Source organism: Pinus tabuliformis, chromosome 9 (assembly GCF_031772625.1).
Source record: "Pinus tabuliformis cultivar Carrire ecotype Pingquan chromosome 9, CPIR1, whole genome shotgun sequence".
Lineage (NCBI taxonomy): Eukaryota > Viridiplantae > Streptophyta > Pinopsida > Pinales > Pinaceae > Pinus > Pinus tabuliformis.
Window position 1 is genome coordinate 2,004,210,329 of NC_142307.1, and position 17,807 is coordinate 2,004,228,135.

A 17,807-nucleotide genomic window follows, 5' to 3' on the forward strand; every position below is an offset into this window, starting at 1 on the left:
TCCTAGAGCTGTGCATGCCACTTGTGGTTGTATATCGTCTGGATAGAGGGAAAGAAGTGATTAGCCTGACAAGAGATGAGAGATGGAGACAAATAAACCTTTTATGAAAGGCAGGAAGTTATGTCATAACCCCATAAAGGTACAATTGAGTAACTTGGAATTTGAGAGTTCGACACAATTTTTGAGGAATTTAATTAGCGATTTATAAAACATATTGAAGTATTTTTGGTCGTTGATAGTGTTGCATGTTGGGTATACGAACAATGTCCCACATTGATTAGAAGTGATTGAAGTGGGAAGGATCATGGGTATATAAGGATGAACAAATATCTCCATTGGAATGAGGCCTTTTGGGGTAAAGCCCAAAAACAAACCCATAAGGGCTTAGGCCCAAATTGGACAATATCATACCATTGTGGAGATATGTGGTGTCCTGAGACCCAACAAGTGGTATCGGAGCCAAGTTCGAGGTTACCCAAGTGGATGAATCCTCGGAATGTCGAAACAAAGATGGTGAGCTCCCGTAAGCCTGTGGCTGAGCTCGGTTAAACAGGCGGTGTGCTCCGGATTCTTCATGGACGTGTCTTGCCTACCAACATGGTGAAGAGGAGTTGACCTGGGATGGAGCAAGCTCTCGAGACCGGCGTGAGCCACCAACGCATTGGAGCGGAGAATCCTGGTTGGTAGAGAGGGGAGAATCCTGTGGATGGTTTGAGGGGAGGCTCGATGGTCCTTTGTTCGAGGGGAGGATTGTTGGGTATACGAACAATGTCCCACATTGATTAGAAGTGATTGAAGTGGGAAGGATCATGGGTATATAAGGATGAACAAATATCTCCATTGGAATGAGGCCTTTTGGGGTAAAGCCCAAAAACAAACCCATAAGGGCTTAGGCCCAAATTGGACAATATCATACCATTGTGGAGATATGTGGTGTCCTGAGACCCAACATTGCATATATTAAAACTTATTTGGAAACAAGAGACTTGGAAAGTAGTGTCCACAAATTAAACCACTTTTTGGATCTTGTTAGAAAACAATGTCATGAGATTTGAGTGTCGATAAGTTGAGACACTTTTTGAATCTTGTTGGGTGCCTCATTAAGTTGTGCATCAATACTAGGTTGGTGGTTTCTTTAATAACCCATTTATGCCTGGTGGTATCTTAGAAGTAAATGGTCATTAGATGGAGGATGATGTTGGTTTTGTCAAGGTTTTTTTATTTTAATCAGTGAAACATGAATTTTTGATCACTTGCAATTAGTTGCGAGTCAAACTCTGTTCTTCTCTCAAACGATTCGATTCAACTCTGGGTGAGTCAAGCTCGAGTTGACTGAGTTTGATTCATGGTCAACACGATTTTGACTTGCGACTCCCTGATTAATTGTGATTGGGCTGTCTGAGGCGATTTTCAACCTTTAACTCGAGGATCACATGTTTTAACTTTTAGGGTTCACGCATTTTTTCGTTGTATGGTTTAGTTAGAGGTTAAAATTACACGTGGGTCCATAAGTCACTTCTCACTGCTCAGGGCCACAACTCATCCACCGAGAAGGTAATAGAGGTATGGTTTCATTTTCAGTTTCAGTTTACTTCTCATAATAGAGTCATAGTGTAATAGAGGCGTAGTGTGCAGTGTGCTCCAATGTTAGCTTCAACGTGTGTTCTGTTAGAGATTTCAGTACTAAATCATTATCGTATCATTTTTTGCTTTTTAGAAGGAAATGCTTCTGGTTCAATGTAGTCACTCGTTAGGAGTTAGGACTCCATGCTTTAGATCATGTTTAGACTCATAACATATATATATGAAATGCTTATTCATTCATGATATTTTGGACATCTATTGATATTATGCATTGGCTTACCAAATCATTATCGTATCATTTAAGCCTCGACAGTTATTTGCTTTTTAGAGAGAAATGCTTCTAATTCAATGTAGTCACTCATTAGGAGTAAGGACTCAATGCTGTAGATCATGTTTAGACTCATAACATATATATATGAAATGCTTATTCATTTATCATAATTTGGACATCTATTGATATTATGCATTGGTTGGATACTTATTTATTGAATATCAACGAAAAATGTCTTTTTTAATTCAATATATATGTATATTTATTTATTGAGTTCAACGATTTTTTTTTTCGATCCTATTAAAACTCTTTTTCCTTTTGCCTCCCCGATCTATTACCAATTCCGAGTCTAGTAACATTGATTTTAATGACTAATCTATTATTTGAAACTCTCATTTCTTTTTTCTTTTGATGCGAAACTACTAATATTACACATATTTGGTGAACGCTAATCTCTGGGGATCAATGTTAGGAAAATATTATAAATTATTAAGAAATTTACTTTCAACTTTTTAAATTAACGCAATATTAATATAAAAAAATGTTACATAAATATTAAAATAAAATTGATATATAAAGTGTCTAAGATGTGAAGTGTTACATTATAGATAGATTTTGAAATATGATGATGAAAGATTAGATGACCAGAAACTAGGTAAAATATTCGAAATTTGAAAAATACATATATATTTATTTGCATTCATATAAATCCAAACCATGATACACATATATGCAAATGTTCTTATGTATATAATAGTAAGAGTGCTTAACCAGAATAATACATTGTATATTCGATCTTTGATCCAAAATACATCAATATGAGACTCTAAATGGTCTTTAGAGTCCTAAGAAAAAATTGCTACAATAAATAGCTACATAACATTAACATTATTGCGTATGTGGGTATGGTCATCATCAATATACACTCTGTAAGCATTAAAATGAGATAGAAAATATTAACATGCTTAATTAGTGATTTTGCTTTAATGAAGGGTGCATATTTACTAAGGTTATTATAAAAGAGTTCAACAATCAATGCCACCAACATCAAGGTACCTAGAGTGCTTGGTACTCTTGATTAAATGTTAGTTTCACACTCTAATTACATGACATAATATAGTAGAAATGATGTACTCTCGCCAATTCTGAAAACTTGAAGACTGTAAAGTCTCCTGAATTTTGAATGTGATGTAAAAGTCTAATTTCTCCATATGAAATTAATGGAATCAAATGAGGTTGCAACCATAATCTTCGTTATCTTTTATTTGCACGTTTTTACTCAATTTTAATTTTTGACATTACCATTACATCAAGATGCTTAGTTCCAACCTCATTTGATTTCATATAAAAAAAAATAGAATTTTAGATCACATTTAACATTTAGCAGACTTAATAGTCTTCAGAATTTCATGAGTGACAAGATTACAACATTTCCACTGAATTCTCTTTTATTTTTTATTTTCATTCTTCTACTTTAAAATTATAATATTAATCTAATATAATATAGATGATTCAATTCCCCTAAAAATACTAATTTAATAATTTAATATAATATAGAGAATTCAATTCCCCTGAAAAAAATAACTCTCCTTACATGGTATATTTCTCACATAAATGTTTCCAAGGAATTCAAACTCCGACCATCATTACCCAAGTGTTGGTAATATACTAATATACTAGGAATGTAGAGCATTATAAGGTTTAAACCAGGTTACCTGCTCTGTCCTACACTTTTTGGACTCTGCGTTGATGAACTAGGGAAGATCATGGCACTTGCACGTTTGGTGATGTGGATGGTTACTTGTTCTTTGAAGTGTTTATCAGTATGCTTGATTTTTGATGAAATTATTCTAAAGTCCGCTAGACATCTTGGGCTCTAGTTGCGATTGATGCTACATTACTACCACAATACATATCTTCATTTTAGCAATGAACTCATGAGTGACATTGAACTCTAGTTGTTTTGAAGTTTGAGAGCTCCCTATGAATAGATCAAAGTTTTCTCTATCAGCCTTGCACTGAAATGAGTCCATGTATATGCCCAGAGCGTACTTGTTGGACAGTTGGACTCGTTTTCTTGAGTCGAAGATTGAGGGTCACTTTATTTTGAGATGCTCATAATACTATGAGATTAGAATGTGGTTATTTTTCCTTCTTAAGAACTCACTAGTCGCTCTCGATCATAACAATGTTTAATACTAGTCTCAAATTTCAGGACAAATTTGCCAAGGCAGTGTGATTTGGTTCGCATTAAGTAGACGGATGTTCTTGCTTTTTGAAAGTGAAACCAACCGTTCAAATCCTATTGAGTATATGATTTTCTATGGTTCAAATCAAATCTTATTGAGTATATGACTTCCTATGATCTTGATTCAAAGAGTAGACTCCTCATTTGCTGAAGTCTCTGACTCTTGCTAAATCATAAGACCTGGTAATATGGTATCATAAGATCTGGTATATCTGGTTTGCATGTTGCTAAATATACTTTTGGTGTTATAAAGTAGCCACTAAAGTTGATCCTGGATCTCCCTAGATTACTCCAAAAATTACAGTTCACCCTGGTTAAAAAAAAAATTACAGTTCACCATGGTTAAAAAAATAATATTAATAGTAATTAGACACCCTCACTATTCACTCGAGGTCTCTCCGGCATACGAGGATCAGGCTTAAGCTGCCCTCATTGAGGAAAGGTTTGATCTAGGCTATTGTCTTAATCAAGATAAATCCTTCCGGAGTAGCCTTTATCAGGTTGATTATTTCCCACTTTCAACCAAGCTTGAGCAGGAAGACACCGTATGATCAACTTACCGACAGTCTATAGGTGCATGAGATATTGAAAATTTCCCCATTGATTGTAACAATGTAATATTGTACTTTTTCGGCCTCAAATTTTAGAAGAAATGTACCAAGGCGGTGTGACTCTGCCGCTTCATCACAAAGTTCCTCCTATTGAAATTTGAGCTTCTGCTTGGTTCCTGTGTTCTTGCATTTGGAAGTTTTTGGCTTGGAACCTAGATTTGTATATTTTATTTTATTTAGGGTATGTTTCCCCTCAGAATGCCATCTCTTCTGTGTTTTTTACAGTTCCCTGGGCCATTATTGACCTTTAGTGGACATTAATAATCATAACGATAATTGTGGTTCCAAATAGATGTTTTCAACACCTCCCATTTATGTTTTCTGTTTGATGTGTTGTTGCTTGAAAATGATTTTCTCAGGGTTTCCCCTCTATTATTGCCAGGTACTTAGGTGGAGCCTTTGATGTAGAGTCATTGGTGGAGAATTTGTTACACCAGCTTGCAGGCAACTTCCCCATTAATGTAAATGTGTATGACACAACCAATGAATCTTTTCCTGTGCTGATGTATGGTACGGGCTCTAATGGCTACCACATAAGCGAACTGGATTTTGGAGATCCTGATAGAAAGCATGAACTGCATTGCGGGTATGTCTTGTGAATTTTGTATAATTCAGTGGTGTGCAATGAATTTTATCTGATGGTATTTCTCATGAATCTTTGCATTGTCTATGTAAGGGAGTCATCAGATTGCCCCTACAGCTGGGTTCCTTCAAATCATTTTCACGGGGTTGTCTGTTGAATGCCTATTTATTTGAATATATAATTTGGCACAAGGGACCTGTTTGGTTAATTTTCAATTTAGTACTAGATTGTTACTTTTGACAAGGCAGAATTGCTAAGTCCTTTTTGCTTTTAATGAGGCAGAATTTCCCAGTATTAAGGTTTTCTGAATACTTGATATTTGTGACTTTTGTAGCTTCTCGGATGATCCAAAACTTCCATATACAGCCATCAGAACATCTAGTGGCATATTTGTGATTATCATTCTTGTGGGACATATTTTGTTTGCTGCTATAAGTCGTATTAAAAAAGTTGAAGAAGATTGTAGGGAAATGGAAGAACTCAAGGGACGTGCCGAAGCTGCTGATGTTGCAAAGTCACAGGTATCATGTTTTTTCAATGAATAGTTAAGTCTGCAAAGTTAGTTGACAAATCATATAGTATTGTATTATCCTTGTTTTATCGTCCATTTGTCTGTTTTGTGGTCTGTTTTGTTTTTTAGTTTTTTGGATGTGCTTTCGATTTTATTCATGGTTAAAAAGTGTCCCAACTCTATGTTACCAGAAACGAGAAACGGAGTCTGAAGATTTCGCACTCAAGAAAAGAGGAGAGAGAAAATGAAAATAAAAATGAAAAATACAGAGTTAGTTTCAATTTTCAATATAATTTCAACTAAATTTCCAACCCAAATTTTATTAAAAAACTAAATAATTTGAATACCAAACTGATGGTTAGCAAATTGACTATTAAATATATACATTCTTGTGCCTCTAGTCAATTAAGTGTATACATTCTTATGCATTTGGGGCCTTTGGTTAATTATTATTTCCTTAAAAAAATCCAAATAATTATAATTATAATTATATATATATATATATATATATATATATATAACTGTAAACAATAAATAGAATTTGCAATTAAATGTGAATTTCTTGAGCCACATATAAAATAGTATTTAAACTATTACTTTTAACAATGTACATGTTAAAGTAAAACAAATCAACTAAAAAAAGACAATAATACAGAAATGATCAACTTTCTGTATACTTTGGCATAGACCTCTAGGTTATTGAATCAATACATGCATGAAATGTACAATAAAGAGTGAAAATACAGTGCTGAGAACGACCTGCAAAAGAGCGAAATACGACCTGTAAAAGATTTCCCATAAAATATATGCACCAGTTAACTAAAACGGCCCTAGAAAACGGCGTTTCCGTCTGGTCTCGTTTCTTACACGTTTTTTTATGGAGAACGATGGCAACCGTCTCGTTTCTGGTAACATAGACCCAACTTCAGAGGAGCCAGAGACTGTTTTGAAGTTTAAATCATTTGTCAACAGATCAACACATTTTCTATTGTATTGATTATGTCATGTGAGGCAAGAGTACCTGATATCTATGTCACAAGGTTTATCACCAAACTTCATTTTGAGGTTCAAAATTCGGTGAACTTAATTTTTTTTTGAGGTTTGGTAAACCTCATCAAACCTCATGGTTGTTGATTAACTCTCCACAATTCAAGCTCGTATCTTTGTGTCACAGTTCAAGCTTGAAATCTATCCTTGTAATTCAAGCCCATGATAACATTTTTGATATTTATTGGTGTTGATTTCTTACTATTTTATGATATCCTTTGAAAGTTAATATAAAAAAATATATATAGACGAACCAAACGGACATCATTCAAACCTCATCCAAAAATTGGAATTTTAACTGGACCAAATTATTGTCGTACCTGAACTCAAACCCAAACATTGTGACTTAGCACCGGTAGTGCAACTAGTGATGGTTTAGACAAGTTGCTTATAGACAAACTAATTGTGTAATAGCACTATATTGTTTAGGGTTTGGTGTCTAGTCATAGTTGCATAGGTTCTTCTATCCCCACTCCCGTTGTACTCGCTGTTGCACTGCGTTGTCGCAAGTTTAAAAGTTTTTTAACCCTTGCTGCCGTTGTACCTGCACCAACATCTCACCTGTGAAACATAGGGCATAGTGCTGCTTTCATTCATATCTGAGAAAAACATAGTACCCAATTTGGGATTTTACTTGTTAATCCATTCATTCTAGATTAAGAATAATTTTCTTTGTAATACAAGTAAATGTCACAAACGATGCAAGGGTTTCTGGCAGACTAATGAGAGTAGTTACTTAGACTGTTTATGTTAGATGAAGAATAGGCTCTCTGCAAATAGAGCAGTGGGCTTCAGTTTGATTACAACTATGAGAACCATAGTTACTGCTGGCAGACTAATGATAATAGTTACTTAGACTGTTTATGCGAGATGAAGAATAAGCTCTCTGCAAATAGAGCAGTGGGCTTCAGTTTGATTACAACTATGAGAACCATAGTTACTGCTTAATGCGTAATGATTGCTCAAGAAATATTGAGATGCTTGACATAAGTTTGATTTGAAACATTATTGTTAAATGACATATTGTGATACCATCAATCTATGGGACACACCACAGTTTTTACTCTTGACGCAGGTTCTGTAATGACTATGCGATGTGTTAATGAATTACTACTATCTAACTTATTCTCTCTCAATAAGCATTCCCATTACATGTGAACATAGATTTGTAAATTAGAACGTATCAATTCATTGATAGTCATAACTAGTTTAATTGGTACTAGAAGGAACATATTTTACAAATAGTGGAGGGGGGCTCAGTTGGACTACTTCGAGAATCGTTTCCTCCTTTATGAAGTATGATGCTTAATCAATGTTGAGATATTTAAGACATTTTGACTTCAATTTTTTTATTTGTGAGATAGTTCCTGGTACCACGGATCCTACAGAATTCTCCTCACAACTTTGTACTCCTGTCTCAGTGCATTTTGCAATGTGTTAGCAATTCCATGACTTGTGCTGTAGCTATAAAAATTCACAATACTAAACGGACCGTAAATAGCAACATCTCAATTCACTAATAAAGAGTCATTACACTAGCATAGTCCATGTTATTACTTAGCACTAACCGTGTTGGTTACTATGATCCGAATTGGATCTTCAAACACTCTTACAGTTTCCTGAATGCTGTAAAACTCATACTAAAGTTTCAAGGTGCCATGAATGTCGAGCTATTAGAAATAATCTCTGGACAATGGCAATTTGTGGTTAGTACGGAACAACGAGGACCCTCGGTCAAAACGCGTAGACCGTTGGCCCATGGAGACTGCGCACTGGCACAAATTGACAAACGGAAGGTCAGATCCAAAAACAGAGGCAGTGAAGGAAAAGCCCCAAGCGCTTGGTCACAGTGAAAAGCACGAAACCGTATGGAAATCACCGATTCTGTCAAAAGGCAGGTCCCGCGCTAAAACCGCCAGGATATCGGGTTGACTTTAAGCGGTAAGCGGGTTCGACCGAGTCCTGTGCGATGCCATACACTGGGTGACATGCGTCTAGTGGATGAGAGAGAAAACCGCTTACATCGCGCGAGTAAAGGTCATGCAACTTAACCGCGCGATATGAGCGAAGACCGTAGGATCTGGAGGCTCCAGATCAACAGTGGAGAAATGATCCGATGGATGACCGGATTCGACGGGGAAATAGGTTGAGACATATAAAGATTTGAGGTCCGACATGACCGATGAGTTGGCAAAGGAATCAGTTTCGCGGGCAATCTTGGAGTAACGGAAATAATGACCGTTCAAGGAGAACTGACACTCAGTTCATGAGGCAACAAGTGGCCACCTTTCTGTGAAGCGTTACACAATGATGATGATGTAGAGTAGGGGAATTCCAGCGGACAGATGTAGACAATCCAGAGAGCCGGGAAGTGGAAACGAACAGTGAGGGAGCAGAATGGCTTTAAGCCACGAACAGACAAAGAGCAGAAAGAAACAGAAGTAGAGAAAGAAGTGAATTGCAGAGAACAGAGAAGCTGAGCTGACCTGCAGAAGCAACATCGAGCAGACAGAGACAAAGAGAGTCCGAGAGTTCGTGAACTCCAGATAAGCCCTGAGAGGTTCAAGCAGCTCATCTGTGTATCCCTGTCAGGGATTGAGTACCAAATTGGACTCATACCACTGAGACCAGTTGAGGTCGAGATTCAGTAAGGGGGAGTTTGTGTACTCTAGAGGCTTGGGGGATCCAAGTACCACCCTATTAATCATCATCTGTTAAGTGAGACTCAAATTGAGCTTCTTATTATAAAAACTCTGCTTTAAGACACAATAGAAAAGGCCATCACTGAAGGCTAGACCAGGAGATGTAGCCCAGGAGGATTGGGTGAACTCTTTATTAAATTTGCTGTGTTTTGTATTTGCTTACTGTGTTTCTCTTACTGTTTCAAGTGCCTGTGTATTTCGCAATCTTATCGATCCGTTGCTTAAAGAGACAACTATACCCTCACTTAGTCGATGCTTGAAAACCAACTTTTGGTCGTCCAAAAGCTTTTTCAGTGGGAACGTCGTGATTCAAATTCGATCCTTAAACACTCTTACAGTTTCCTGAACTCTGTAAAATTCATACTAAAGTTTCAAAGTGCTATGAATGTCGAGCTATCAGAAATAACCTTTGGACAATGGCAATTTGTGGTCAGCACGGAACAACGAGGACCCTTGGTCAAAGTGCGCAGACCGTTGGCCCATGGAGACCATGCACAGGCACAAATTGACAAACAGGAGGTCAGATCCAAAAACAGAGGCAGTTTCTGATACGCGATTAGCGCTAAAGCGCTAGGGTGTCCCTCTCGGTGAAGGAAAAGCCCCAAGCGCTCTGTCACAACGGAAAGCACGAAACCGTACAAAAATCGTTGATTCCGTCAGAAGGCGGGTCCCGCGCTAAAACCGGCAGGATATCGGGCGGACTTTAAGCGGTAAGCGGGTTCGACTGAGTCTCGTGCGATGCCATACATTGGGTGACACGCGTCCAACAGATGAGAGAGAAAACTGCTTACATCGCACGAGTAAAGGTCACGCAACTTAACCGCGCGATATGAACGGATGAATGACTGGATTTGACGGGGAAATAGGCTAAGACATATAAAGATTTGAGGTCCGACATGACCGATGAGTTGGCAGAGGAATCAATTTCGTCGGCAATCTTGCAGTAACGGAAATAATGATCGTTTAAGGAGAACTGACACTCAGTTTGTGAGGCGACAAGTGGCCACCTCTATGTGAAGCGTTACACAACGATGATGACGCAGAGCAGGGGAATTCCAGCGGACAGAGGCAGCCAATCTAGAGAGCTGGGAAGCGGAAACGAACAATCAGGGAGCACATTGGCTTTAAGCCACAAATGGAGAAAGAGCAGAAAGAAACATAAGTAGAGAGAAGTGAACTGCAGAGAACAGAGAAGCTGAGTTGACCTGCAGAACAAAGGCAGCATCGAGCAGACAGAGACAGAGAGATTCCGAGAGTCTGTGAATTCCAGAGAAGGCTTGAGAGGTTCAAGCAGCTCCTCTGTGTATACCTGTCAGGTATTGAGTACCAAATTGGACTCATACCACTGAGACTAGTTGAGGTTGAGATTCAGTAAGGGGGAGTCTGTGTACTCTAGAGGCTTGGGGGATCCAAGTAACACCCTACTGATCATCATCTGTTAAGTGAGACTCAAATTGTGCTCCTTATTGTAAAAACTCTGCTTTAAGACAATAGAAAAGGCCACCACTGAACGTTGAACCAGGAGACGTAGCCCCAGGAGGATTGGGTGAACTCCTTATTAAATTTCTTGTGTTTCATATTTGCTTACTGTGTTTCTCTTACTGTTTCAAGTGCCTGTGTATTTCGCAATCTTATCGATCCGTTGCTTAGAATAACATAGGCACACCCCAACACGAGTCTGTAATACCTTCATTAATTTCCTGAGGTCGTCTACGAGTGATTTCAGATCATACTAGCATGAATAGATTTTACGAATAATGTGTGAGGGTTTAGTTGGACTACAGTAAGAATAGTTTCTTCTTTATGTGCTTGTGATTTTTTTAAGAAATGTTGAGATCTTTAAGACAATTTGTTTTAAAATTTTATAGTTAGACATCACACGATACCATGGATCTAGAGGATACTCTTTGCAACTTTGTCCTTCTGCCTCATTTCTTTTGACTATGCAATGTAGTAAAAAGTGTTTTACTTATTCTGTGTCAATAAAGATTCACATTACATGGTATACGTAGGCAAAAATTATAAATAACAACATAGAAATTCATTAGGAAAGAGTCATTACACCATCGTAGTCCTTGTTACTTAGTACTAACCTTGTGACTATGAATTCACTATCCTGGCTTTGTCTTGCTCTATTGGTTATCTCAACTATATCACCAACATGCCTACAAAGAAAAAATACAGATTGGGGAGTTAGGGAGATGTTCTCATAGCTCTCTTGAAATACATATCAATATATTATACAATATTCCATAGTAACACAGGTACCGCTCCCAGGCATTGGATAGCACGCACCCACGCTCCCACGCTCTTGGGAGCTTGGGAGCTAGTAGGAAACTTTCCAAAATCACCGGGAGCTTCAATTAGTACTTTGGAGCTTTTCAGGAGCTTCACTACAACACAATTTGACATTTCGGGTACCTATTTTGAGTAGAGAATGTACCATTTGTTTATTTTCGAAGTTAGGTCAAGGTGTTGGACTACATGGGCTCTATAAAGCGACAGAGATGTGGAGATGTAGCAAAGGTTTCAGCGAAATATACATAGTTGCCAGTCATTTCTTGGCAGCGTTTTTTGCAAATCTTGAAGTTCAACAATTGCAAATAAGTCTACTTTTATGAAGTCTATCTTGAAGCTTTAATGATAAGATTCAACAAATTACAGTGATGGTCAAAAAGAGAAAGAGTAGTGTGTTAGTCAGTTTCATTTTATAAATTTCCAAACTTGAATTTCGAAGTTGAATATAATATAGTGTTGCATGAAATCACATAATAATCAAGTGTTACATGGTTGCTAGTCATTTCTTGACAGCTTCTGTTGCAAATCTTGAAGTTCATCAATTGCAAATAAGTCTACTTTATTGAAGTCTATCTTGAAGCTTTAATGATAAGATTCAACAAATTACAGTGATGGTCAAAAAGAGAAAGAGTAGTGTGTTAGTTAGTTTCATTTTATAAATTTCCAAACTTGAATTTCGAAGTTGAATATAATATAGTGTTGCATGAAATCACATAATAATCAAGTAATAATATATATATATATATATATATTTTTTTTTTTTAATATTTTTAATTTCATATTGTTCGGTTTAGGAGTTCTGCATGTTTCTTTGCTGGCAAGGAATTTCATTGGCAAATTGTTGATGGATTAATATTTTGATTTTATTTGGCAGTGTTTCAAAGTTCGATCTTTTACATATTTCATTGCAAGATGGAATCTGTAGCAGTGTTGCGGGGGAGTGCCTCCCCCCCCCTCGATCCTGCTCCCAATCCACGCTCCCAGAATATTTTTTTCGCTCCCTGCTTATTGCCGGATCGATTTGGGGAGTGTCGCTCCAGTAGTGGTTGGGGAGCGATCGCTCCCGATTGCTCCCAGGCTGTAAAAAAACTCTCTTGGTGGCGTGAGCGACACCCAAAAAAATCGCGCGGAAAAAAATAAATTACGCCGGAAGAAAAAGGCTCTGGTTGGGGAAAAAAGGGAGGGAAGGGAGAATTTCATTATTTTAGAAATTGTGTGAGTGAGAGTGAGAGTGAGAGCAAAAGAGAGTGAGGGGCAAGTGAAAGCAAGTGAGAGGGACAACAAGGAGCAAGGATAGAGCAAGTGCCAAGGAGCAAGGAGCAAGAGAAAGCAAGGAGCAAGGGGACACTGGAGGCCAAAGAGGTAGGCTCTATTCTAGAAATTTTTTTTAATGTTCATTACTAAATAAATAAACAACTTTTTTCTCCCATTCCCATTCCATTTTTTTGCAGATTCAAAACTTCAAATTTCAAAAATCATGGTTAGATTTCTTGGCATTTTCTTCTTCTTGTTTCCTTTTTTGGTTATTATGGTGTTGGAGAGTAGAAAAAAGGGTTGAAAATGAATAAGGGGATGAAGAAGTGGGTCATATTGGATTTAATGAAAACCCCGGAGAGGAGGAGCTGGAGGAGAATGAACATGAGTCTCAAAAAAATAAGCTAGACCAAACTCCATTGTGGAAATATCTTAATAGGCCTGAAGCAGGGAATGGGGGTGGAACCACTAAATTTCATTGCCCCCGTTGCAACAATAATTACACAGGTTCATATACGTGTGCCAGAAAGCACCTCTGCGGGAAAAGGCCATGGGATGGAGATAAACAAATAGGAATCAGAACTTGTACAGGTGTGTCAGCAGCAAATAGAGCCACATACATAAGGGAAGAGAAGGAAGCCTAATACAAATCTAAACAATCAAAGGGTTTCTTTGAGCCAAGCTCATAATCACATGCACAAAGAACTCCTTCAGCATCCCTCCCTCCCAAGGCAGTGGATATGAAGGCACATGGTCACCAAGTTTAAGGGGTAGAAGCATACCATATTTCCTTGATGAAGGGTGTAGGAATGATGTGGATTCAAAAGTTTACAGGTTTCTCTATGCATGTGGGATACCATTCAATGTTCTTCGCTCACCTTATTGGCACGAAATGGTTTTTGCCATAAATGATGCCCCTAAAGGATACAAAAGCCCTGGGTATGACAAGGCTAGAACCGTTGGACTTGATCATGAAAAAGCAAAAATATCACATTCTTTGAGTAGAATGACAAGTTCTTGGACTGACCATGGGGTGTCCATTGTATCTGATGGGTGGACAAATGTAAGAGGCAAGCCATTGATAAGTGTTCTTGCTATGTCTGTTAGTGGTGCCATCTTTCATTCAGCATGTTATTACTCAGACAAGTTCAAGACCGACATCAACATTGTAGAACCATTGCTTGAAACAATTGATCGTATTGGGCCATACAATGTCATCCAAGTCATCACTGATAATGTTCCTAATTGTAAGGCAGCGGGAGCAATTATTGAGGATAAATACCCCGACATATTTTGATCTGGGGGTTTGGTTCACACAATGAACCTTTTGATGCATGATATTGTTAGTAACAAAAATGAACAATACAAATTGATTGGTGATTTGTACAAGAGAGGCAAAGAACTGATAAATTTTTTACAAGTCATAGCAATACCCATGGCCTTTTCCACAATCACTCAAGATTGGAGTTGTTGAAGATTGCAAGGACTAGATTTGGTAGCTATTACCTCACCTTCAGGCGCCTTTTGAAGGTAAGAGATTCATTGGCTAGCATGGTATCAAGTCCACATTGGCAGGTATTAAAGGAAAGGGCTACAAATGCAGCTGACAGGCGAGGTTTTAAATAGGTGGAGGAGACCGCTCTTGATGGTATGTTTTGGGCACGTGTGAGGCAAATATTGGATTTCACCAAGCCCATTTATCACATGATTCGGTTTGCAGATATAGATAAACCAGTGATTGGCGAGGTGTATGAGTAGATTGATACCATGTTGCGGCAAATAAAAGATATTGTTCATAAAAATGATTCCAACTTGTGTAAACCGATTCACGATTGTGTGTGTATACGGTGGGATAAACTTAATGTTCCACTACATGCCTTGGCGTATATCCTTACGCCAAAATACTACTCTACATCTTGGTTGGGCCAACCTGCACCAGGGGGTGGGGTTAGGGTCAAACCCCGTATAGGTGAAGAGGTATCTACAGGATATTTCCAAGCATTAGACAAGTTGATACCTGACAGGGAGGAATGTGCTAGTCTGCATCTTGAATTAGGCAGATACTTCAGTTGCACTGGTTTGTTTGGTACCTTCCATGCAATGGAAGATAGAGATAGATTTGATGCTCTCACATGGTGGGAAGCGTATGGTGGCTAGGGACTATTGCCAAAATTGGCAAAAAAGTTCTCTCACAGGTTGTAAATACTTCTTTTGCAGAGAGGTGTTGGAGCACCTACAACTTCATACATAATGTGAAAAGAAACAGACTCAATGAAAATCGGGCAGAAAGCTTGGTTTATGTGCACTACAACTTGAGGTTGTTGAGTCATTACTGTGATCGGGCTTATGAGGATCCAACATCTAAAATTTGGGACAACCACCCAGAGGATGATAATTTGGAGGATGGCACTATACATCTTGAAGAACTGGAAGCGAAACTTATGAGAGAGGAAGATGAAGCAACAAACATGGCACCTCCACCATCCAGTAGTAGTGCTCGAGTTCCGAGTCTTGTTCCTTTGTTGTCACCAACTCCATCTACACCCTTGCGTGGAGGGCATGTGCCTTTTGGTTCTGGTCTTCGGTCTGTGCAGGAGGAGACTCCTAGAAGACCACCACCCCCACTCATACATCAGTCACTTCTCGTGGAAAGGGCCACATGAAGTAGTAGATAATAGATTTACAGTTTACTTGTCTTTTCTAGTTTCTAGTAGTTTTCATAACTGTTGACTCTTTCATATTTATTATGATATTTTTTGTAAACAATATATGACAATTTAATTTTGAAGTTTGAAGTTGGCAATTATAACTCATTGTTAATGATTTTGAATTATGAATATGATGCTTCGTGAAAGTTCTTTCATTTCATTTCATTTTATAACATTTCATTTCATGTTAGATATTATTTCTTGTAATGGTTAAACTTAGCTTACAAGTACAACTTTGGTGATCAATGATGATAAATGTTATATATTGAATTTTCAATTTTGAAAGCTTGAAGTTGAAACTTTAAGATTGACGAATCATGGTTCATGAGACTCAATATGTTGTATGTTACTAACTTGTGGACGTGGTTGATGAAGATTATAACTTCTAGATGATTGTTGTTATATGGTTCAATGATCAATCTATGTTTTTTTATATCTAATTCATCATTCTACATGTTTTTGTTGACATATATGTATCAAAATATAAAAAATAAAAAATATATATATATATATGAAAAACGCTCTGCAATTCGCTCCCAAACTGGGAGCATTTGAAAATGTCCCTCCGGCACCTGTTCCCTGCTTTCGCTACCGCTCCCAAGTAACACTGATATGTAGTTATGGAATTTGATTGGCAAGTTTTGGATGGAAATAAATAAATTATTTTATTTTTATTTGTAATATCTATTAGATTTTAATATATTATATTATTGTTGCTCCCAACTTGAGGTTTCCTGTAAATTTGGGCAAAGCTTCTAGCCATGCCAGATACTTGTTCCCCTACCTGAAATACATAGCAATATTCCAAACACTAGAGGACCTTTAGTCATCAATACAATGACCATATTTTCTAAAGCAAAACCCTGTGTACCAGTCCTTTCATCTTCTGCCTTCTGTAAACTGTCGGTGTTCCTGATTCTTTGCATTCCTTTTTGTTGAAGCCTTCCCGAGGCTTTTGCAATCTGGCTTTGCTGCCTGTGTCAGTTTTCTTGCTGTTTTATGTGTCATCAGAAATAGTTGTTGCAGTTTCTTTGTGTTTCAGCAACTGTTGTATTGCAGGCCTATGTAGTCTTCCTGCAACCTCAGATTGTAGTTTTTCTGGTCTACGTGGTTGGTTCTTGTGACTTTTTTTTAACCTTGCGGTTGGGTTCCTATGCCAGACACTGCAGCAGCTTTTCTGATCATTTCCACCTTGCTTTGTTGTTGCATGCTATTGGCACTATGCAACATTATATTATGGTCCACTTAGTGATACTTCAAACTGTTCTTGCAGACTATGTCCGACCGGCATTCTATCTTGTCACAATGTTAATTCTTCTTACGTTGGTGATTGTCTTAACAATCTCTGTGGGCTTTTTATCCTCATGAATTTAACCTTAAAGATGTGACAAATGTCAGAGTTAAATTCATGAATTATTTGTCAGAATTTATTTTAATGGATAACACCAAAATTTCGTATATCTATGCCGCAATTAGAATTGTTATTTTGTCACTATTCATTTGTGTGATACACATTATATGATCTGAGTGCCAAGCCTGTTTCTGTTAATGCAGTTTATGGATCCTAGGAATTCTAATATCAATATCATCTTTATTTACATAGCATCTTCCTGACCTCTTTGCTCTGTTGGTAATGCAGTTCCTTGCTACAGTTTCTCATGAAATTCGTACACCAATGAATGGCGTTCTTGGTAAGTCTACTCTAGTATATGCTTTGAACATGGTTCTTGACTAGAGGTGGCTATCAATTTTTGACATTCATTTTTCAATTCTGAGGCTTGCTGGGAATGCAATTGACATTAGATCATATCATGGTTATGTATAGTGATATATGGAGGTTAGAATCTAGAGCTAAAATCATTTTTCCTAAAGAAGGAAGCTCATTAATAAATTTTTGTAAAGAACACAGCAGGGGTTCATTGTTGTGGATGCATCTCTCTTTTTGTTCTTATACATTGTCTTACATTCTATGCATATTTAATAGCATTTA

General features: G+C 37.5%; 1 protein-coding gene across 1 annotated transcript in view; it reads left to right on the forward strand.

The window, feature by feature from the left end:
- The window catches only part of LOC149157064 (putative histidine kinase 6), a 39,386-nt gene that overhangs the window by 8,721 nt on the left and 12,858 nt on the right, over positions 1-17,807 (forward strand). The window contains exons 4-6 of the mRNA XM_089439056.1: positions 5,097-5,300; positions 5,632-5,818; positions 17,457-17,508. Coding sequence (XP_089295182.1) covers positions 5,097-5,300; positions 5,632-5,818; positions 17,457-17,508 — 443 coding nt within the window. The remainder of the gene's footprint in view (positions 1-5,096; positions 5,301-5,631; positions 5,819-17,456; positions 17,509-17,807) is intronic.